The following is a 23,861-nucleotide window of genomic DNA, read 5'->3' as shown; positions in this document are numbered from 1 at the left end:
AATGCTAATAGTCAATGCAGTGACATTGTGCTATATTGTGACAATGATGATTGGTCTTTTTTATAGTTTGAAATTTGGAATAAGACAAAAAAACAACATTCATGAAGACAATTGTGTATTTGTTGCACTAGTACAATAATTTCAGTCATACTAAGCAATCCATATAATTGCTGCAGTTTCAGTCGTCTTTGCAGTATGGTGGGCACGAATGTGCTAAGAAACACCTGGGTCTGACTTTTTGTCTGAAAGAAGACATTAACTATTTGTTTATATAATGAACCACCTGTTGGCTTCTGGTCAATGTTGTCAACACATCTGAGAGGCAAATACTGTTTTTAAATTCTTGAGGAATGATTATTCCCCGGTGTGTGATAAGTAATACATCTCTGAGAACATGTCATCAACACTTTCTGCTGTGCATGCACATTTGTTTAGACCAAAGTTAAAATAGTAAGCAACTAAGGAGAGGAAAGATAAAACTGGGTGTGCTTTATGACTTGCATTTTTTACTGCAAACAAATTGAAGATCAGGTAAGTTGTGTATGTTTAGGCATTCTCAGGTGTTTATTTTTTCTTAAGCTCTGGCTGGCAAGTTTGCTATAAGTGCCGTTTGTAAAGCTACAAAGTCAAAGAAAGTCAAAAATTAACTGCATTATTGTTATTTAGCCAGTCATAATATAAAAAAAATGGGAGTTCATTTTTCAAAGTCATATTTTGATCATGTTATTTATTTGTTTATACGTGTCACAGTTTAAAACTAAATATTTAATTACCAAGCTATATATTTAGTTTATGCCAAATATTTAGTTAGCAAACTAAAAAAATATGGCTTTGAAAAATTTGAAAAAGGCCTCCATTTTTTTCTCTTATGACAAGCTAGATAATAATAATACAATTATTGCTGTCAATACTTGACTGTGTAACTTTACAAACTGCACCCTATAGTTTGCACATGCAGGCATGTTGGCAGTTATTGCACTGAATCATTCCTGATGCAGGTTGGTTGTTTTGCAGCATGAAGCTCCTGTGTTTTTATATGGAGTTTTCATGTTCTCCCATCGGGTCCAGTTGTCTCTCGGCCTTTCTGACTTCCTCCAACAATATGAAAATATGCATATTAGGTTCTGAGTGTTTGCTTTCATGGTTAGTTTGTCCTGTATGTCTCTGTGTTGTGAAGGACTTCCCACCTATCCAAAGAGCATATCCCTCTTCTCGCCCAACAACTGCTAAAAATAGACAGCAGCCCCCCACAACAATCCAGCAGAGACAAGTGAATACAAACAATGGATGGATGGATTCCTGATGCCATGGTATATCAAATAACTAGGGTGATGTATTTATATATACATGTTTTGTTGACTTCTCTTATAAAGTTTGATTGTTTGTTGCCATTAAAATCAGGAATGTAAAGACAAAGTCCTGCAGGCCTCCCTAAACTAGTGGTCAAAACTCTGCATATATGTATCTTTTGCAATTTTTCCAGAAACACATTTACAAGGTCATCCGTTGATGTTGGAAAAGAAGGTCTGACTCACATTCTCCAGTCTAATTCATCCTAAAGAAGTTATTTTGTATAAATTCATGATTCTGTAAAATATAATCAAGTTCTTCCACATGTTTTTATGGAGCCTGTTTTGTGCACTAGTCTACGGTCACAAACAGATTTTATTTTTCTGAATGTCACTTCCCATTTGATGCAAAAAATGGTTATTGTTCATCACTGGAATATCTGAAGGATTTTCATTGGGTGTATCATACACCCTTCAATTCATATCTTGTATCTCTTTTTTGTTGAAAATTCATATTTAGCTTGTGTTTAATGATGTTTCCATCCATACATTCATCCAGCCATCCATGGTAATGTTAATGTAAGTGGTTAAAAAAGTTAGGATTTTACTCCTGCTTTTATTAGTTACTGCTTTTTTTGTGAAATAGCATTATAGAATTCATTTAAACAAAGTTTTTCACCTCTCATTTTTGCAGGGCTTCCTCTTTCCTCTGCCTGAGGTGTATATTATTGTCACCATGTTGCACTTCCTGTGGAATTGAAAAATTAGGATGCATGAGTGAATTGTTATAAATAGCTTACAAATGACATGATGAATGTGCAATACCATATTTCAGAAGCATCATTGACTCTCCACAGAGTTCTTCTGCACTGTGACCAAAGCATGGTGGGATCATTAAAAGGTTTCTTCCTAATTCAACGAAAAGAAAAATCATTACATCTCCAAAACAAGGCTGTTGAGACAGATAATTTAATATTTAGTGTTGGCAACAGTTCGTGATACCGTGTAATGTTAATGATGAAGATGGTGGTGACGATGATAATGACAGAGAGGCTGGTAACACAAGCAGCACATTTGCACCTCTGCAACCTGAGGCTCCTTCTGGTGTTTATACGGAGCCAATGACCCCAGCCGTCGACGGCTAAGCACTCACACGTGATAGTAGTTAACACCAGCAGGGTCTGACAGCACATGAACTTAATGTGGTGGAGCAGAGAAATGTCCAAACAGAATACAATTTAAGAACAGCAAACACAACATGCAAAGTTTGTTGTGTCATAAAAGCTAATTTGTAAGCTTTCTAAGAATCTAAAAATTGTTTTAGTCTTACGATAAACATGAACTTCATCCACCACTAAGTGATGCAATTAGCTTTTAAAATTTCTCACTATCTCTAATCCTATTTATCGTATACAAGACATGCAAGTAACCAGATATATATTCAAACTGGACAGATGCTGCCAAAAACACTTTTACACGGAGGTCTCCACACATATTCAGGCACAGATTTTTAAAAGCATGCATTAAAAGACATAATTTACAAGGTTGTGAAAAAAAACTCGGTTTGTTTTGAAATTGCTAAAATAAAAAGATAAATAAAGATAAGTATGTTCAGAAGCCAGTCAGGACTGTGACCCAGAACCTGGCTCTAAAGTTGCATAAGTTATAAACAACACACATGGATGTTGAAAAGATTTGGTAAACGTTTTATCTTCTTTAGCTACAATTCAAATTGTTCAAAGATGCAACTTTAAGATAATTTTCATAGCCGTGTGCATCTCCACCTCTTCAAGTCTTAACTTCACATCCCAAACCTCCAGTACTACAAAAAGTAAAATAATAAATACAGATTACAGACAAAATTTCCTAACAAATATGCCTTAAATGCACTAAAAAGTACTTACAAATCTGAAAAAACGGTGCTGCTTTTTGTGTAAGTATATATCCGTGCTCTTTGTTGCCACTCAATAGACTGGAATGTTACTCAAGACTCACCTTGGTTTGTTCTCCTGATCCCAGCTGTTGCTCGTTTGACAAATACAGAAGCTGACACACCTACATCAAAGGTTATAAAACACAATATGTCCCTTGAGCATGTGGTATTTTCCTTGAGCATCCACACAACCTAGGTGCTATATTTGAAATCTGTCCTTATAAGACAGAAGACTTCAATGCTGGCATCATGTCACTTATCTTCACTGAATACAGAGGTCTATTATATCTTCTAGGTAACCACTTTAGAATTTCTTTTCATTATAACAATGTATCTTGATCATATTTCCAGGCTAACAGTGGCTACAAGCTCCTTAACCCACACTTACAAAACTTGCCACCTATGTCGAAAGTCTCTGGCAAAAAAAGTTGGTTTTTAGTAGATTCTTTGTCAAGCAAACAAACAATAGAGATTAATGTTTTCAACATGTTTTGACACAAACATCCCTCATTGTGGGGTCATTTATAAAACCACAAGGAAGAAGAGCAGTAACCCATCCCTCCCCTGCTCTACATTTAGCGATTGTCTCAGCCTCCCTTGTGTATCCCTTAAGAAGAAGAATAAGAGCAGCTGTTGGCACTGTTGTGTAAAGTAATCCCTTTGGCAATCCCTACTTTTCTTCAAAGCCCTGTGGCACTCATTTTATTTTTTAATCATTTCTGACCTGTAAGGACTCTGAAACTTGATATTGATGACTTTTCAAAGCCTTACAGAAAAATAGCAAAGGGCAGCTTTTGTGCCAGAGGGCATTGAAAAGATGCTTTAGTCACACCTTTGGTATTTCTGCAACTTCTGATTCAACTTCACATGAATTTAACCAACACCTGTAAGTTTATTCATATACATGGTATGACAAAGAAAGAGTAAACTTGCACATTGCATGATATACAACCTAAATAAGCACACTGTTTTAAAAAATTTTGATTTTCTCACCGCATTTCTTGACAAGAGTCCGAGGAAACAAAACAACTTGAATCAGATGTGTGACTTATAGGGATTTCTAAGAAATCCCACAAGCAAAAACAAAATGTATTCTTTCTTTTATTGGGGCATTTATGGAGATCTATCTATTGTCTGGGATGAATGGCATGCAACAACCACAAACCCTTTTGGCCTTCGACAGGCACTTCTGCAAAAGTGTAACGACAGGCGACATGACCAAATACAGCGACAAACATGTGATAGGCTCCCATCAGACAATATAAAAGGAGCAGCAAACAGCACCCTCGAGAGCCTCTCTGCAAAGGTAAGTTACTAACAGATATTATTACATTCAAATCTGATTCAGAAAATGGCACAATTTATATAAAAGATTTGGTCAATTAAAATTTGTTCAACCAATTTTTCGGCGCTTCTTATTTTAAAAGTAAGTACTACAAACTCAGCAAATAGTATCAATAAATGTAATTCATCTGTCTTGTTTTTAGACCTCTGTTTTAACATCTGCTGCAATACTTTCTGCTCAACTGGTGTGCTACAAGGTACGAAGCTATGATTTACATATTTTGACCACTTGTGTGACCCGGAAATGTTTTATTATGGTGAGATAAAATGTTAAAGTTTAATATATAGATGTATATATTTCTTTATTTTGGGGGGAGTAAGTTCATTTTTATTAAATGTATTTCCTTGAACATGATTTTGGGAATATGTGTTTTTACAGCGGAACCATGGGGGATTCGGAAATGGAGTGTTTTGGCGCGGCGGCCCCATACCTCCGCAAGCCAGAAAGAGAGCGTCTTGAAGCTCAGAACACTCCCTTTGATGCCAAATCAGCATATTTTGTGTCTGAGCCCTCTGAGATGTACTTAAAGGGGAAACTGGTCAAGAGAGAGGGCGGCAAAGCCACCGTGGAGACTCTTACTGGGAAGGTGAGGATGCAGCACTGGAGATAAAACTCCTCCACTTTCCTTTCCATTCACTTATCCAATTTTTTTTATCTCTGAAAGAATTTGTCTGAACTTGAGTGAAAAAAGTATATTTACCTGAAGTTCTTGATCATCAGACTAACATTTTTTTAGATTTTAAGAAGTCATGTATGCACACCCTGGGACAAGCTTTAAATAGCTCAGAGGTTTTGTCTGTCTTAATGTCCGAATTGCTCTTTGTTAGATCCTCAGATTAGACTCAAGATGAAGGTGGCAGAAAAAGGATCAATTATGTACTAAATACACTCCTTACACTACAAGTGATAAAGAAGGGTAAAAAATACATGCTTAAATCTTCAATCAAATGTGAAACTTCTTCATAAAGTCTGAAATTAGTTAGTAGGTTACCCAAATACTCAATAAACTAGTTATGAAGTAAAACAAGATTTCATGGTGGGTTGATGTCAAAGAGTTAATCATTAAATAAAGATATATTTTACTATGTTGAAATACAGAAAGGGGTAATCACAGAAAAAGGACACAAAAAACAATTATATTTAAATATAGAGAAACCAGTCAGTCATTTTCTGATTCTGCCACACTGGACATCTGAAAATAAATAAGTCAAGATCAAGCGGTTCTGGCCTACTAAACATTGACTTGGTTGAACAAACACACCTTTTTGTGTTAACATTGTAACTTTTTACAAGAATAACACTGTTTACTTGTCTTTGCACTAATTTCTGAGTGATAGCAAAAGGAGTCCTAAAGGAAAGAGACTTGGTATTTTCAGTGATGCTCCATTTTGGATTGTTATTAAGGTTAATGCTTGGTTAATCATAAGTACAAACCGAAAATTTAGCAGAGCTCAGTAAACATAGCTATTCTGTCTGTTTGTGTTTGTTGAACACGACATCAGAGCATCACCGTGAAGGAAGATGAAATCTTCCCCATGAACCCTCCAAAGTTCGACAAGATTGAGGACATGGCCATGATGACTCACCTCAATGAGCCCACTGTGCTGTATAACCTCAAAGAGCGATATGCAGCATGGATGATCTATGTAAGTTTTCCTAAATATATAATGTGGAAGCAGATGATGACTGCAAGAAAACATGCATCATGAATGATCCTCTGTGACCCTGCAGACCTACTCTGGGTTGTTCTGCGTCACTGTGAACCCCTATAAGTGGCTACCAGTGTACGATTCAATGGTTGTTGCAGGATACAGAGGGAAGAAGAGAATTGAGGCTCCTCCCCACATCTTCTCCATCTCTGATAATGCCTATCAGTTCATGCTCCAAGGTACCACACTTTCTATAATCAATACATAAATACAGCAGTTTCACCTCAAACATCCATCTGACATTTGTGCATCATTTTCCATCTTACAGACAGAGAAAACCAGTCTATCCTGATTACGTAAGTGCCAAATATTTTGAGGTATTTTCATATTAAATGCATCACTATATTTTTTACTAAACTGTGCATCTTCAAACCAGTGGAGAATCTGGTGCAGGAAAGACTGTGAACACCAAACGTGTCATCCAGTACTTTGCGACAATCGCAGTAGCTGGTGGAAAGAAATCTGAGCCAGTTGCTGGAAAAATGCAGGTCAATGACATTGCTAAGCAATAAAATGATACAAACACACAAACTGGAACTGTTCAACTAATGAGATGAATGTCACCTCCAGGGTTCACTGGAAGATCAGATCATTGCAGCCAACCCACTGTTGGAGGCTTATGGAAATGCCAAGACTGTGAGGAATGACAACTCTTCCCGTTTTGTGAGTTCAACTTGAAACTGTCTCTTGTTACTTTGGTGAAAGCAATCAATATCAGCATTTTAAATATAACACTTTCCTGTTTCCACAGGGAAAATTCATCAGAATCCACTTTGGGTCAACTGGAAAGCTGGCTTCAGCTGATATTGAAACATGTAAAACTTTCTGTTTAAGTCTTCTTACACATTTTTATTTATAGTTAAAAAGAGATTTTTTAAAATTGATCATGTAAATCTACACAGATCTGCTGGAGAAATCTCGAGTGACATTCCAGCTGTCTGCTGAGAGGAGCTACCACATCTTCTATCAGCTCACAACAGGCCACAAACCCGAGCTAATAGGTTAGAAACAAATGAATACTGCAGTTACTCCACAAGTTAACAATGTCTTACCACAGGCTATTTATATAGAATAAGTTTCATAATTAGTTTATTGATATGTACGGAGATTTGCTTTGTGTTTTCTTTAGAGGCTCTCCTGATTACCACAAATCCCTACGACTATCCCATGATTAGTCAGGGTGAAATCAGTGTGAAGAGTATCAATGACATTGAAGAATTCATTGCTACTGATGTAAGACATTTTCAAATATATTTCATTATAGCTACCTAGGGTTGGTAGATACAGCAAAGGCATGTCATATTTTCTTCTAAATGACAAATGATCTGGAACTGTTTTGCTAAACTCTATGAACAAAAATAGACAATGTCTCCCTCTGTTTTGACAGACTGTCAACAGGTTCTTAATCTTCAAGATCTAACGCTGCCTTATCGCCTTCTTGTGTAGCCAATATATTCTTTAACATTATACACAGTGCTACGAACATCTTTTAAACCTAATTTTTCACAGACTGCCATCGACATCCTGGGTTTCACTTCAGAGGAAAAGATCAGCATGTATAAACTGACAGGAGCTGTGATGCATCATGGAAACATGAAGTTCAAGCAGAAGCAGCGGGAAGAGCAGGCTGAACCTGATGGCACTGAGGGTATAAAACAAACAATGAAGTTTCAATGTTTTCCAGATTTTGTCTCGAAGAACGTCTGAGTTTTTTTCTTCTTTCAGTGGCCGATAAAATCGCCTACCTCATGGGTCTGAACTCTGCTGATTTGCTCAAAGGTTTGTGTTACCCCCGAGTGAAGGTCGGGAATGAGATGGTGACCAAAGGTCAAACTGTTCCCCAGGTGATCAATTCAGATGATCTACAAATTAATGATTGCCAAAGTTTGTTAAGTTTATTTTATTCAGGTACGTTCATTTCAAGTCAACATCTAAGTTAATGTGATGCATATTATGCCTAAATTAAGGTCAACAATGCAGTGAGTGCTCTCTGCAAGTCTGTCTATGAGAAGATGTTTTTATGGATGGTCGTCAGAATCAATGAGATGTTGGACACCAAGCAGTCAAGGAGCTACTTTATCGGTGTCTTGGACATCGCTGGTTTTGAAATCTTTGATGTCAGTAATATTGGGATTAACCTTTAAATCAGTGAACCAGCACAGTAAATATCTAACAGAGTCTGTCTTCCAACAGTTCAACAGCTTGGAACAGCTGTGCATCAACTTCACCAATGAAAAACTGCAACAGTTCTTCAACCATCACATGTTCGTCCTGGAGCAAGAAGAGTACAAGAAGGAGGGAATTGAATGGGAGTTCATTGACTTTGGCATGGACTTGGCTGCGTGCATTGAGCTCATTGAGAAGGTCAGCAACAAGCTCAGACACATACTGACCAACACAGAGAATCATTTTGATTATGGCATTAATGTGTGAATGTGTGCTTGAATGTGTGACTGACCGAATGTAGCGTGAAGCGTTTTGAGCTCCCTTAGTCTTGATAAGGCTCTATAGAAGTATATGTCAATTATCATTCACCTTGAAATCTCTTTTTTTATTTGCATGTTTCCATCCTGACAGCCTCTAGGCATCTTCTCCATGCTTGAAGAGGAGTGTATTGTACCCAAGGCAACAGACATGACCTTCAAGAGCAAACTGTATGACCAACATCTAGGAAAAAGTGCTCCCTTCCAGAAACCAAAACCGGTCAAAGGCAAACCTGAGGCTCATTTCTCTCTGATGCACTATGCTGGCACTGTGGACTACAATGTTCTTGGTTGGCTGGAAAAGAACAAGGACCCCCTGAATGACACGGTGGTCCAGCTTTACCAGAAGTCAGCGGCGAAGCTGCTGGCTTACCTGTATGCATCTCATGCGTCGACAGAGGGTAAGAAATATATTCTTAGTTAACTTTTGAGTTTGTAGTTTTTAAAGCAATCACATATAATAGTTTCATGACGTATAAGTAATCATCTACTTTCACCATATTAAACCTACTATATTTTTTATATGTTACAGCTGAGGGTGGTGCAAAAAAAGGTGGCAAGAAGAAGGGTGGGTCATTTCAGACTGTGTCAGCTTTGTTCAGGGTAAGATTTACTACTAAATGTTACTATGACTCGCAATTAAAATGTTGAGAAGCAATGAAACAGATCAATTCAAAATATCCACATTTGAATTTCCAAATTTTCCAGGAGAATTTGGGCAAGCTGATGACCAACTTGAGGAGCACTCATCCACATTTTGTGCGCTGCTTGATTCCAAATGAATCAAAGACTCCTGGTGAGCTCAATCCCTATTTGGAGTTTGACATAATCCAAACATGTGAAACAGAGAAGACTAATTTTATGTGTATTTCAGGTCTAATGGAGAACCATCTGGTCATCCACCAGCTGAGGTGTAACGGTGTGCTGGAGGGTATCAGAATCTGCAGGAAAGGTTTCCCCAGCAGAATCCTTTATGGTGACTTCAAACAGAGGTGAATATTGAATTTACAAATTCAATGAATAATTTACAGATGAATAACTCAACAATATTTCTACCTTTTATCAGATACAAAGTGTTGAATGCCAGTGTCATCCCTGAGGGACAGTTCATTGACAACAAGAAGGCTTCTGAGAAACTCTTGGGCTCTATTGATGTTGATCACACTCAGTACAAGTTTGGACACACTAAGGTAAACTTGCATTCAACTGAATTTATGTCTAATTGGCCAATTCACAACAACTCTAATTCATTGAAAAACAACTCTGTTATCTGATTCAGATAAGTCTAGCGCAACTGAATGCTGTGAGTTATTGTTCTGTAAGAAAAAAATAGTTTTAAGCATCAAACGATACTTCACAACAAACGTTGCTGAAAGAAGCAAGTAGTGTTGCTTTTCTGGTATTTTAATGTGTTAACAATGTCATTTCAGGTGTTCTTCAAGGCTGGTCTGCTTGGTCTCTTAGAGGAGATGCGAGATGAAAAACTTGCAATCTTGGTCACAATGACTCAGGCTCTCTGCAGAGGCTTCCTCATGAGACGAGAGTTTGTCAAAATGATGGAACGCAGGTGATTTATCCACATTGTCTCAAACATAAGAGGCAAGCTGCAAGTATTAGGCACTCTAAGCAAATCTGTTTGAATCAATATTTCACCATTTCCAGGGAAGCCATTTACTCCATCCAGTACAACATCCGCGCATTCATGAACGTCAAGACATGGCCATGGATGAAGCTGTACTTCAAGATCAAACCTCTGCTGAAGAGTGCAGAGACGGAGAAGGAGATGGCCCAAATGAAAGAAGACTTTGCCAAGACCAAAGAGGACCTGGCAAAGGCTTTGGCTAAGAAGAAAGAACTGGAGGAGAAGATGGTTTCTCTCCTTCAGGAAAAGAATGACCTGCAGCTGCAGATTCAGTCGGTATGTTTACGAGCACAGAGATCTAATTTCATTAGATACAAATATTACTATATTTGAACACACTCTTATTTCTTCTGCAAACCTAGGAGGGTGAAAACCTGGCTGATGCAGAGGAAAGGTGCGAGCAACTAATTAAAGCAAAAATCCAGCTTGAAGCCAAACTCAAAGAGACAGCTGAGAGACTGGAGGATGAAGAAGAGATCAATGCTGAGCTGACAGCAAAGAAGAGAAAACTCGAGGACGAATGCTCTGAGTTGAAGAAGGACATCGATGACTTGGAGTTGACTCTGGCCAAAGTGGAAAAGGAGAAACATGCCACTGAAAACAAGGTTTGAGTTTATGAATCACATTACTGTTAAATGCAATTTGACCAAATTACTAAAGCAATTTATTTGTCAATGCAGGTTAAAAATCTGGTTGAGGAAATGGCTTCTCAAGATGAAACCATTGCTAAGCTGTCAAAGGAGAAAAAAGCACTACAAGAGGCCCATCAGCAGACCCTGGATGATCTGCAGGCAGAGGAAGACAAAGTCAACACTCTGACCAAAGCCAAGACAAAACTGGAGCAGCAAGTGGACGATGTAAGATTGGTTAACTGAAGCTCACAGCGATTTAATTAAATATTCAAATTTAATAAATGTGCTTATTTTGTTTTAAACAGCTTGAAGGTTCCCTGGAGCAGGAAAAGAAACTCCGTATGGATCTTGAGCGAGCAAAAAGGAAGCTGGAAGGAGATCTGAAACTGGCTCAAGAAACCATAATGGATCTGGAGAATGACAAGCAGCAGTCTGAAGAGAAGATAAAGAAGTCAGTAAATCTGAAATTAACATTAACAAAGACTATCAAAAAAACAGTGAACCCAACAACCTAAAGAGTCAAAAATTTCCCTCAGTTGCAAGACAACTGATGCTATCAGAAGTTGTATAAATTCAAAGCATCTACCTTAAAGTAACATATTGCTTAACACAAAACAATTAATAACTTTTCAACACAAAACCCCCTAAATATTATATGTCTATATTGTTTGTATTTTTGTCTTTTTGCAGGAAAGACTTTGAAACAAGTCAGCTTCTCAGCAAAATTGAGGATGAGCAAGTGCTTGGTGTTCAGCTTCAGAAGAAGATAAAAGAACTTCAGGTTTCTTTAAAATGTTGTCTTTTTTAACCTAGCTTTGTTGAATGCATTTCTCGTTTATAACACTCAGCCCTAAGTAACGCTTTTGTGTTTCTTGGAAAATCTGCAAGGCCCGAATTGAGGAGCTAGAAGAGGAGATTGAGGCTGAGCGAGCTGCTCGGGCCAAAGTGGAGAAGCAGAGGGCCGATCTCTCCAGGGAACTTGAGGAGATCAGCGAGAGGCTTGAGGAAGCTGGTGGAGCGACTGCTGTTCAGATCGAGATGAACAAGAAGCGCGAGGCTGAGTTTCAGAAGCTGCGCCGTGACCTTGAAGAGGCCACGCTGCAGCATGAGGCCACGGCCGCATCTCTCCGTAAGAAGCAGGCCGACAGCGTGGCGGAGCTGGGAGAGCAGATTGATAACCTCCAGAGAGTCAAACAGAAGCTGGAGAAAGAGAAAAGTGAATACAAGATGGAGATCGATGACCTCTCAAGCAACATGGAGTCCATTGCAAAAGCAAAGGTTGGTTAAAGTAGAACTGAAAAACTTCACTTATAAAGATGCACTTTGTATCAATGCACCTTTTTCTAATTAAGGCGAACCTTGAGAAAATGTGTCGCAGTCTTGAGGATCAACTGAGTGAGGTGAAAACAAAGAATGAAGAAAATGTGCGACAGCTGAATGACATCGGTTTACAGAGGGCAAGACTGCAAACAGAGAATGGTAAAGCGTTTGACCAATATTTTGGTATTTGCAACTTCCTCAGATATTTTTGTTGCCATGTCAGTTTGTTTTGCTTAATTAGGTGAAATCAGTCGCCAGCTGGAGGAGAAAGATGCCTTGATCTCTCAGCTGACGAGGAGCAAGCAGGCTTTCACTCAGCAGATTGAAGAATTTAAGAGGCGTATTGAAGAAGAAGTTAAAGTATGCACTGTTCAAACTGCAATTTTTTTAACTAACTAACAGATGAACGCTAACACCTCTCACTCTTTTAAGGCCAAGAATGCTCTGGCTCATGCAGGTTCAGTCGGCTCGTCATGACTGTGATCTGCTCAGAGAGCAGTATGAAGAGGAGCAGGAGGCCAAAGCTGAGCTGCAGCGCGCTATGTCCAAGGCTAACAGCGAGGTGGCTCAGTGGAGAACCAAGTATGAGACTGATGCCATTCAGCGCACTGAGGAGCTGGAAGAGGCCAAGTAAGTCTAACTTTTACTCTTATGATGATGATTTGAAATTGCAACGGATTTAAAGTTTTTTAAATCCAACATACCTCTCTGCAGGAAGAAGCTCGCCCAGCGTCTTCAGGATGCAGAAGAGTCCATTGAGGCTGTGAATGCAAAATGCGCCTCACTGGAAAAGACCAAGCAGAGGCTGCAGGGTGAGGTGGAGGACCTGATGATCGACGTGGAGAGAGCTAATGCTCTGGCTGCAAATCTTGACAAGAAGCAGAGGAACTTTGACAAGGTTTTGTTCTTGTCATTTCAGTCCTGTTCTTACTGAGGGACACAAAGTCAACAATGGGCAATAAATATTTGATCTATTTATGTTTTCAGGTTCTTGCAGAGTGGAAGCAGAAGTATGAGGAGAGCCAGGCTGAGCTGGAAGGAGCTCAAAAAGAAGCTCGCTCCCTCAGCACTGAAATGTTTAAGCTTAAGAATTCATATGAAGAAGCTCTGGACCATCTGGAGACCTTGAAGAGGGAGAACAAGAACCTGCAACGTAAGAGCAACTTTAGATTTTCAGTCAAGTAATGAAACTAGTGACAGTGCTTGTAATTGATAAAACGTTACAGATTAAAAGGTGAATAGTATCTGAACAATCATGGGAATGCATTCATACATTGTTCCATATCTTTGACTGTTTTTAAACTTGTGTAATATTGTAGACCATTGTTTAGCAAATCTCAGAAAGTACCATGTACTCAATATGTACAGTGTTTAGCAAAAAAACTATTTGATTTTTTTTTTTGCAGAGGAAATTTCTGATCTGACTGAGCAAATCAGTGAAACTGGAAAAACCATTCACGAACTAGAGAAATCAAAAAAGGTTGTAGAGACAGAGAAGACTGAACTTCAAACTTCTCTTGAAGAGGCAGAGGTATTGGTTTCACCAAACTAATTTGAAAATGTTTACTGTTTATTGGAACTCATAGTTATTAACAGGCTAATTTCTTTTCTTAGGCCACCCTGGAGCATGAGGAGTCCTAAGATTCTCCGTGTTCAGCTGGAGCTTACCCAAGTCAAGAGTGAAGTTGACAGAAAAATTGCAGAAAAGGATGAAGAGATCGAGCAGATCAAGAGGAACAGCCAGAGGGTGATGGAGTCCATGCAGAGTACTCTGGATGCTGAGGTCAGGAGCAGGAACGACGCCCTGAGAATCAAGAAGAAGATGGAGGGAGATCTCAATGAGATGGAGATACAACTGAGCCATGCCAACCGGCAGGCGGCAGAAGCCCAGAAGCAGCTGAGAAACGTTCAGGGACAGTTTAAGGTATTTGCACTTCACCGAGTAGAGAGGTTCTTGCCAAATATTAATCCGATTACATTGCTTATTTGTTTCTATCATTTTTAAGGATGCACAACTGCACCTTGACGAGGCTCTGAGAGGCCAAGATGACATGAGAGAGCAGGTTGCGATGGTGGAGCGCAGGAACAACCTGATGGTTGCTGAGATCGAGGAGCTCAGAGCTGCTCTGGAGCAAACGGAGAGAAGCCGCAAAGTGGCTGAACAGGAGCTGGTGGATGCTAGTGAGCGTGTTACCCTGCTGCACTCTCAGGTATTTGATAATCAAATCAGCACGTTCAAGTTACCAAACATACAATTATTGAATATCATTTTAACTATTGACTGTTTAGAATACCAGCCTCATCAACACCAAGAAGAAGCTGGAGGCTGACTTCATTCAGATCCAAGGTGAGGTGGAAGATGCCATTCAGGAGGCAAGAAATGCTGAAGAAAAGGCAAAGAAGGCCATCACTGATGTGAGTCCTGCTGAATTTTGTCTATATGAAAGTCAGGTTTCCATAACAGACCACGAACGTTTCAACAAAGCTGACTCCTAAAAATTTCAGGCTGCTATGATGGCAGAGGAGCTGAAGAAGGAGCAGGACACCAGTGCTCATTTGGAGAGGATGAAGAAGAACCTGGAGGTCACAGTGAAGGACCTGCAGCACCGTCTGGATGAAGCTGAAAATCTGGCCATGAAGGGAGGCAAGAAGCAGCTCCAGAAACTGGAGGCCAGGGTATGTGAAAGGGGAACACTCCTCACAGGTCTTTTTTCCCCAGTTACAACAATGTATTTATGTGTTTACTATCATTTTACTTTTCTTTCATTAAGGTTCGTGAATTGGAGGGTGAGATTGATGCTGAAGTGAGACGCAGTGCAGATGCTATCAAGGGAGTACGAAAGTACGAAAGAAGAGTGAAGGAGCTGACCTATCAGGTTAGTGGCTGTGGCCACAACAAATATAACACACATAGAACATACAATATTAAAGAGTTTGAGAAACTTTTGATTTTGCACTGCAGACAGAGGAGGACAAGAAGAATATTGCTCGACTGCAGGATCTGGTGGACAAACTGCAGCTGAAAGTGAAATCCTACAAGCGGCAGGCTGAGGAGGCTGTAAGTAAACTAAACTTATTTGTTTTAAAATCTATTTAAGTATAGAGAAGTTGACTTTATGGTGCCTTGTTGAACAGGAGGAGCAGGCCAACGCTCATCTGACCAGATACAGGAAGGTGCAGCATGAGATGGAGGAGGCTCAGGAGCGTGCTGACATCGCAGAGTCCCAGGTCAACAAGCTGAGGGCCAAGAGTCGGGAGATTGGCAAGGTACAAAAGCAAATCTCTGACATAACTCTCATTTATGTAACCTTTTGACTTTAAAACTGATGACTCGGTACTGAAGAGTATCACTGTTATCCTGCCATTTCAGTCCAAAGACTCAGAGGAGTGATGAAGAAAACATGCCTCCAGTATGTGGTATCAAGGGATCATACAATATGAGTAACTTGCTGCACACTGACTTTAGCATGTCAAGCATGCATGAATATTGTCAAATCAATAAACGTAGCGGAGTTTGATGAATTTGTTTTCTTTCTTTTTATGCCTCACTGAAACACAGAAAATTCAAAATATATAAAGCACATCAAACACATCTGCCTGCAATGCATTTACATTAGCATATGCTAATGGGTAATGTAAGATAATTATCAACCAATGGGGATCATTTTAAAGGGATTCTTATACAAAACTGACTTTTTTGAACTTTATATTTTTATTCCCTCATTAAAAACGTACCTGGAGTGTTGATTATTTCATGTTGAGCTTCCGGCCCCACACAGCAACCCGGGGTGCACCTCCCCCACTCAGCTCTACCAGACTAGCAGCAGCAGTAATTAGTAAACATCTGGTGGACCATGCAACCTCTGAACAGTTGTTAATGGCATCAATGGACAGCCTGGAGAAGTATTGTTGTGATGACGTACCGAAGAAGGAGTAGGTGTAGGAAGAGGTAGAAGATTCTTAAAGAGACAGAGGCCAATTTCAATAAATATGATCCAAAGTCAATTTTTTTTAAATTATTATTTTTAAAGCATTTTTATTACAACTGAAGGTAACATAGTTACTTTTGAACAGAAACTTGAAATTATAACTTCAACTTCACCATTTACAGAAAGCAGCAGCTGCAATGACAATTCAAGCACACACAGAGCAGCTACTGTACTAACGGACTAACTTATTGTATCAGTGTCAAATAACTGTAACATAAGCCAGTTAGCTAATATCACCAATTAGGTTATTTTTTGTTTCCAAACATCTTTGAATAGGAAACTTTTGCACTGATGCAAATACAAATATTCATGATCAGATTTACTGTGCTCACTAAACAAGGTTATACAGAATCACTATGTATTTGAGTTTCTCTGTATGCAAAACTCACCAGTCTACGAACAAAAGATTTGTAGTTGATTATTGCAACTACAAATCAATCAAAACCGTCCATGCTATTCATTTTTGCTGCTATAATTTCTTGATTCTGTCTGTGAGTGACAAAATTATTGTCACCATTGCAATTATCAAAATAAAAATGTCAATTCAAGGACACAAAAAATAAGCACATTTTTGGTCAAGATGTTTAGAACCATTTTTGCTTAAACTGTGGTACACGGGCTCTCTCTAGTGGTCCTGTGTGGACAAGTTTGGTGTCACTTGGCAAATATTAACCAGAGAATTGAAAGGCAGTGCTTTTGTCCCACCGTGGGGGAATTCAGGTGTACCAGAAGCAAGAAATAGGAAAACAGAAAATAAAGTCAAATTTACAATATATATAAAAAATACAGTATAGATATTAAATGTATCATAAGGTCCAAAGAAAAATTAAAAAGAGAAGGGTTACTTAAAACATTTACAGAGAGTGTTAATTTTTGCGTAGAAAGCTCAAACAAACTATTTACAATGAATAAAATATACTGTGCAAATACAGCAGGGACGTGCAAAAAACACCAGGGATGTGAACACTGATTGAGTCTGTAGTGAGCAGTGATGGTTGTAGATCCTAAAATTACCATTAATAACGCTCCTTTGTGCATCTAGAATGCATCAGTCAGTCACTAAAGGAACTCTCCAGTTCAGCATCAGCTTCATGCATGGGGTGCAAGACTTTATTTAACAGTCAGTGAGGTCATTTTAACCAGATTTCTTCTGTCTCCCACCCCCTCCACTGGGCCAAGGGGTCGTCCTAGGACAGAGCTGGCCTCCCTGATTATCTAATCACTTCCTCTTAGCTGTAGATAAGGTGCTGCTCCTACAGAGATCACCCCAGAAGATGGCCGATGCCTCTACAGAATCACAAAAAGGTGCCCCCTGCATTCAGTAAAGAATTGACAAACATACAGTATGTGACCACACCACAATATGTCACAGAGAGCAGCATCTATGCATATAATGTTGAAGATCCATGAAAAAAAAAAATCCCTTTTGAAAAAAAAAAAATCACCCACAATACTTCCCACAGTCTCAATAGAAGCTATTGAAGTTAATGGTTGATGCATATTTTGGAAACGTGGTGAAATGAGTGACGGGAACATGCTGCTGTTAGTTTAGGTCGCCAGGGGTCAGCATTGGACGGTAGATGCATGCTGTCTGCAGCGGGAGCTGATCGGTGCCGTTATTAATCAGGTGAAGCGCAGACTGTTTTGTCGAGATTTCTTGCTTATAGTTTTATATATATATGTATAGACATATTCTTCAGCCGTTCTCTGCTGGTGTTCATGTGAGGAGGAGGTGAGGTGTTATCCACTGTGGCTTGGGATGCGCAGTGCGCTGCTGACTGCAGTGTAAACAAGACTGTCCGAGCCTGCGGAGCTGCAGATCACCACGCACTTCTTGACAGCTGCTTGAAAGACACTGTGTTGATCAAGAAGCGTCTTTTTTTCTGTTCTCCGATCTCTGTAAGCGGATAAGAACCTTAATTTAATCGGCGCTTTTAAAAGGATTTTCTGCGCCTTTTCAAATTAAACTCCACATATGTCACTCAGTGCATCTACTACTTCCGTGCAAACACCACTCCCAGATTGCCCTTTAAACACCTCAACGGTTTTAGCTGCAAAGAAGCAGTCAACTTCTTGGTTTTTTCTTCTTTTTTTTAATATTCCAAAAATGACGGACAACCAGGAGAACACCGACGCTGAGGACGCGTCTCCGTCCGGGAGCCCGACCTTGCCGCTCCGGCCGCCCTGCGATCGCCTGCCCTGCCATAAGAGCAGCGTGTGCTCCCGCTCCTACTTTGTGGTCGTGATGGTGTTTTTCCATGTCTACATCATTAATGTCATAGCGCTGCTGTTTTACGTGCACTACAGCAGCGGGCAGGAGGACGCCAGCTCAAGCAGCGATGCTCCCAGCGGAGGTGGCCAACCCCAGCGCTCGGAAGCGCGACGTCCGTCGCCATCGAAGCCCGACTTTGTGCGGGATGTTTCCCTGACGAGAATCGAGGGGATACGGGTGAGAGATATGTGATGATGAGTCTCTTTGGAGTTTTTATTTGACCTGCTGCATGTAAACTAGCTCTGATGTATGTTTTTAGGTGGGACATGTCCAGAAGGTGTCTCTGGTGCCAGGCAGAGTGCATGAGATGAAGACTTTGAGCCTGAAACCGCTGCTGTTTGGTGAGAAGAACAAATACCTATGGGAGTCTCTAATAGCCAAACATAGAGCAAACATTTGTGTGCTTATTGCAAACCTACAGTTGCTAAAAGTATTGGATCACTTGCCTTCTCAGAGAACATTAGGGTTTAATAAGATCTTAGTCCAACCTTTGCAGGTATGCTTAGAAATTTCTAGGAAGGCTTTCCACAAGGTTTAGGAGATTATTTGTGGTAAGGCTTTACCCTCCTTCCAGAAGCTCATTTATAAGATCAGACACTGATGTTGGGCAAGAAGGTCCAACGTCAGGCTCAGTCTGAGCCTGATTAGGCTCAGTCTGAGCCTGATGTTTGTTGTTTTAACATTTGTTTTGTAAGGTCTACATTTTTTAGTACTTTTAATTGGGTCTGCATTAATCCACTGCAGCAAAACACCATTGTAGCAAAAAATCTTAACACAAAATGTAAACCACCCTAAGTTTATTTTAGAAATATCTATGTTTCTAAGTGTGTGTTGTTGTCTTATGCAGAGATCCCTGGGTTTTTGTCAGAGGACGAGTGCCGCATGGTGATGCAGCTCGCTCAGCTGAAGGGTCTGATGGAAAGCCAGCTGATGGTACAAGAAGGCCAAGAGGAGCTGGCTAAAGAGCTCGACCTGAGCCCTGAAGAGATCTTTAACCTTCTTGATATCAACCAGGATGGACAGCTGCAGCTGCATGAGGTGCATGTCAGTTTGTGGATTTGAAAGTTATTTATTTCTTCTAAGAGTGAAATATCTTATGCCGTCTTTCCTGCTGTGCCTCAAAGATACTGACTCATTCCAGAGTGAGAGACGGCATCTGGCTCACTCCAGAGAACCTGCGAGAAATTTATGACGGGCTCAAAGCCGATAAGGATGGCGACGGTAAGAAACTCTGTAGTACTAACTGCTGGGTTTTACCCAAAATGATCTTTTTCAAACCAGCCTCTTCATGATAGCAACAGTAACAGTAAGTAAGCAACAGTAAGTGCAATAAGGAAGAGACTGAAAGCATTTTTTTTTGCAAGGATGTGCAAAGTTAAATATAATCATTGAAAATATATTTATATCAAAACATACTTGAGCTTAGAAAAAGCACATAGAAGTACTGCTTATACAGTAAAGTCAAACTGTACGGCTACAGGTGACAAAAATGCTTTTTTCCAATTCTTTTTTTCAGCCTCTTGTTAACCAGAGATAGAATTAGGTAGAAACAGCATTGGTTTATCAGAGACAGAACTGGACCCGCTTAAGGACTTACACAAGTTTGTACTCAAGCCAGTTCTTGTATTCAAATTAGGACTGCTGTTGTAAAGTTAAAGTTGATGCTGCTGCACTCGTAGTGCGCACCAAAAACTACTTCTATGTGGATGTGGATTTTCCCTATTAATGATTGGCAAGAGTATTTAGAAGAAATAGAGCTGATTTCTGCATGAACTGATTATATGAGGCTCTTCACCCTGAAAATATTTTAAGTTGTCCAGTCCATCCGTCTGTCCTGTCCGTCCGTCCGTCCATCCATCCATCCATCCATCCATCCATCCATCCATCCATCCAGGTAATTCATATAAAGCAATTTTATTTTTTATCTTTCTATGGTTGTAAAACTTTGCAGTCATAAGGATTTTCAATAGTCTTTTTCCAGTTTGAAGCCTTATGGAGATTTGTTGGATTCATCTATAAGTTCTGTACAAATGTGTTTAGGTTAATTACTGTTGTCATGGTGACAGGTTTGCTGAGCCAGGAAGAGTTTCGGCTACTGAGCAGCGACGCCTTCCAGCGCTTCCTGCTGGAACGAGGGGTGAAAAGGAGTCAGCTGGTTCGGAAACAGCCGGCACACCTGGCTCTATCAGGGCAAAGGAGCCCATCAGGTACTCCAGGAAATCAAAGAGAGGTGAGCAAGTCTAAACTGCAGATGATGATTCAGAGGTTTCTGCTTGCTATATGTTTAAAGGTGGCTGTTCTTCCATTAAAGGGTGACTCGTCTCACTCGGCTGCCGGCCGCTTTAGTGGACCTGAGTGAGCCGCTTCAGGTGGTTCGATATGAGGAGGGGGGCCACTACCACGCCCACCATGACAGCGGGCCGGTCTACCCTGAAACAGCATGCACACACACACGTCTTGCAGCAAACACCTCCACTCCTTTTGAGACTTCTTGCAGGTGAGGCACTGACAGAACGTTCAGCTGGGATTTCATCTGTCTGATGTCATTACTAAACTGTGCAGTGTGACAGCTGGCATGCTACGTTTGGTGACTCGACATTGTGCGTCTGCTGCTGGTTTGCTAACTGTTTGTACATGCATGCGTGCGTGTTCGTTTGCATCATACGTGTGTGTGTCAATTTAAACCTGTGTTGCACACTTAGGTACATCACAGTTCTCTTCTACCTGAACTCTGTTGATGGGGGCGGGGAGACCGCATTCCCTGTGGCAGACAACAGGACCTATGATGAAGTGGTGCGTAAATGTGTCCGAAGAGAGTTGGAAAAAGTGTACAGTGCTTGGGTTTCACGTCTGTGCTAACTCACATGTTTGTCAGCGAGTGCTTGTGCTTGGCATGAAGGGACATTGTTCCACTTAGTTCCAGTTTGTGTTTTAGTCTCTGATACAGAATGATGTGGATCTGATGGACACCAGAAGAAACTGTGACAAGAGCAACCTCAGAGTGAAACCCACCAAAGGGATGGCTGTTTTCTGGTACAACTACCTCTCCGATGGAAGAGGTGCAGAAATTATAGCGCATGCTTTTTTGGAATAATTTTCGCAAAGATTCCATTTCATTTCAAATGTAAGATTTTAGTTTCAAAAGTGATGTTTTCCTTGTTGAAGTCAGGTGTTAAACCCATACAGTGACATTTGTTTATTGAATGATTTGTGCTAGATTTATGACACAGGCAGAAAGGGTTGATTTGTCATTCTTGCATTTTTCACATTCTAAACACAATTTTATTTATGTTTTACTTGTCCACAGTTTCAATTTGATATTATAGGGTAAGGGTTTGCCCAAGGACTTCACAGAACTGCATCTAGTTGCATTTTCTTCCTTAACTGCTTGAATTATTTTAAGGATATTGTTCACCACTGCTCTTACAGAGATTCTAAATTAACTGCATTTGTACATGACTTGTCTGTTTGTAGATTTTTAAAATGTCAAACCCAACAAGAGATGTTAGTTGTTTTATGTTTTACAAAATGGCTGTGTTCATTCTCTATAATCGCCTAAATATTAACTATGTATCAGAAAATATCTGATGGTGTGCAAAAGTCTCCTAACATTCCACATGTTCTTATTCCTGTACTAAATCCAGACTTTCTTGTAATACTAGTTTAGAAAGCAAAGACAAATACTGATTAAAATTGTTTTCAAAATTTTTAGGAATATCTTTTTCCTTGAAAGGATGTTTTATAGTGTTTACATCTGTAAATGTAAATCAAACATCTCTGTTTTTGTTTTCTTGTCAGGTTGGGTAGGAGAGCAGGATGAATATGCTCTGCATGGAGGCTGTGTGGTCACCCGCGGCACTAAGTGGGTAGCCAATAAATGGATCAATGTTGATCCAGATTACCAGCGCCAGGCTCGCTACCAGCAGTTGGTTTCACAGCTGCCAGACGATGAGAATGACGACGATCTGACTTCGAATGCAGACATACAGAATCCCAGCATCCATCAAGATTTGTAGCTCCGACACCAATACATTCATATGTTTAACAACAAAATCCTCCACCTCTTCCTCTTTCCCAGTGCACAGCATTTTTTGGACCAGTTTGCAGGGTTGAGATTTATTCAGGGAATGAGTTCACTGTGGGAAATAGATCCTTTTTCTACAACAGTCTGTTTATTTTGTGTATTATTCTATTTCTATTTCCCACTGTAGGAGTGTTGCAGTAGAGCCTGTGGAAGAATTGTAAATTTTAAATGTTTCAAAGTGTGTAGGGTTTAGTGACATCTAGTGGCAAAGTTTCCAAGTGCATGCTGTTGATTTTTTTCCCCTTTTTGAAACTCATCTTCCAGACCCTGTAGGTCAATATCAGCAGCTGTCAAAGAGAAAAAGTATTTTTAAAATTATTGACATAGCCAGGGTTTGTCTATTCCACTATAAAAAATACTGCAGGAACCTGCAAAAAAGCGACTCAAACAATCTCTATGTAAACATCTATTTTTTTCTTCAATAATAGCACAGTGTTTCTTATATTATTGTGATATCTTGCCTTTCTGCCAGTAGATTCCTCTAAATGTTACACACGTGAACTTAAAATGACACATTTCTTTGCATGCATAATTTAAAAGGTTTTGCTGTGGCTACAAGCAAATATTTGCACTAGAAAATTGTGACAGCTGCCGTTACCAAAAGAAGCTCACACCTCTCGGTGTGATGCATGATGCCTTGTCTATGTCTCTTCAATACAATACTACTGTTTTCTTCTAGAATGCACAATGAATGAAAATGATGTCCAGAGTTAATTTTATTTATTTATTAAATAATTACTGAAAATGCACTCTCTCACTGTTTCCTGCACCAAATAAAATGTAATGAAACTCAACAGTCCTCTGAATCCTTCTTTTCCAACAATACTTTAAATATGCTTAATTTACATTTTAACATGACAATAAAATGAAAATAAAAACATAACCAAAACTACAATGAGGTGCAAAGGATTTAAACTCTCCTTAATTTGTTTCTATTGAGGTGACAGACCTTCTTTAATCTGTAAAACTGCTCTTTATGATCAAATTTTAGACTTTGGCTGCTTTTCGTATGTATGCTGACCAGTTGTTGTGCCTTATAATGACAGCTTGTTCTGCACTGTGTGATCTTCAACTCCATCATTTGAAAGTCATTATCTTTAAGAAGCAGGGAAGATTTGATGCAGTATCTAAAAGATCACTTCATCATTTACATTATAACAAGT

General features: G+C 39.6%; 1 protein-coding gene and 1 pseudogene across 1 annotated transcript; both read left to right on the top strand.

Moving 5' to 3' along the window:
* The first annotated feature begins 4,640 nt into the window (after positions 1 to 4,640).
* Positions 4,641 to 15,875, top strand: LOC116710164 (myosin heavy chain, fast skeletal muscle-like; annotated as a pseudogene).
* Positions 15,876 to 17,891: 2,016 nt separating this feature from the next.
* Positions 17,892 to 23,492, top strand: p4htmb (prolyl 4-hydroxylase, transmembrane b). The gene is given in 10 exon segments (XM_032549025.1): positions 17,892 to 18,791; positions 18,874 to 18,955; positions 19,462 to 19,652; positions 19,739 to 19,835; positions 20,681 to 20,775; positions 20,777 to 20,844; positions 20,926 to 21,111; positions 21,317 to 21,407; positions 21,550 to 21,673; positions 22,413 to 23,492. Coding segments are annotated over 10 exon segments (1,626 nt in total). The 5' UTR covers positions 17,892 to 18,317; the 3' UTR covers positions 22,631 to 23,492.
* Positions 23,493 to 23,861: the final 369 nt, after the last annotated feature.

Source organism: Xiphophorus hellerii, chromosome 20 (assembly GCF_003331165.1).
Source record: "Xiphophorus hellerii strain 12219 chromosome 20, Xiphophorus_hellerii-4.1, whole genome shotgun sequence".
In the NCBI taxonomy this organism is placed as follows: domain Eukaryota; kingdom Metazoa; phylum Chordata; class Actinopteri; order Cyprinodontiformes; family Poeciliidae; genus Xiphophorus; species Xiphophorus hellerii.
This window is presented reverse-complemented; position numbering and strand designations above follow the sequence as displayed.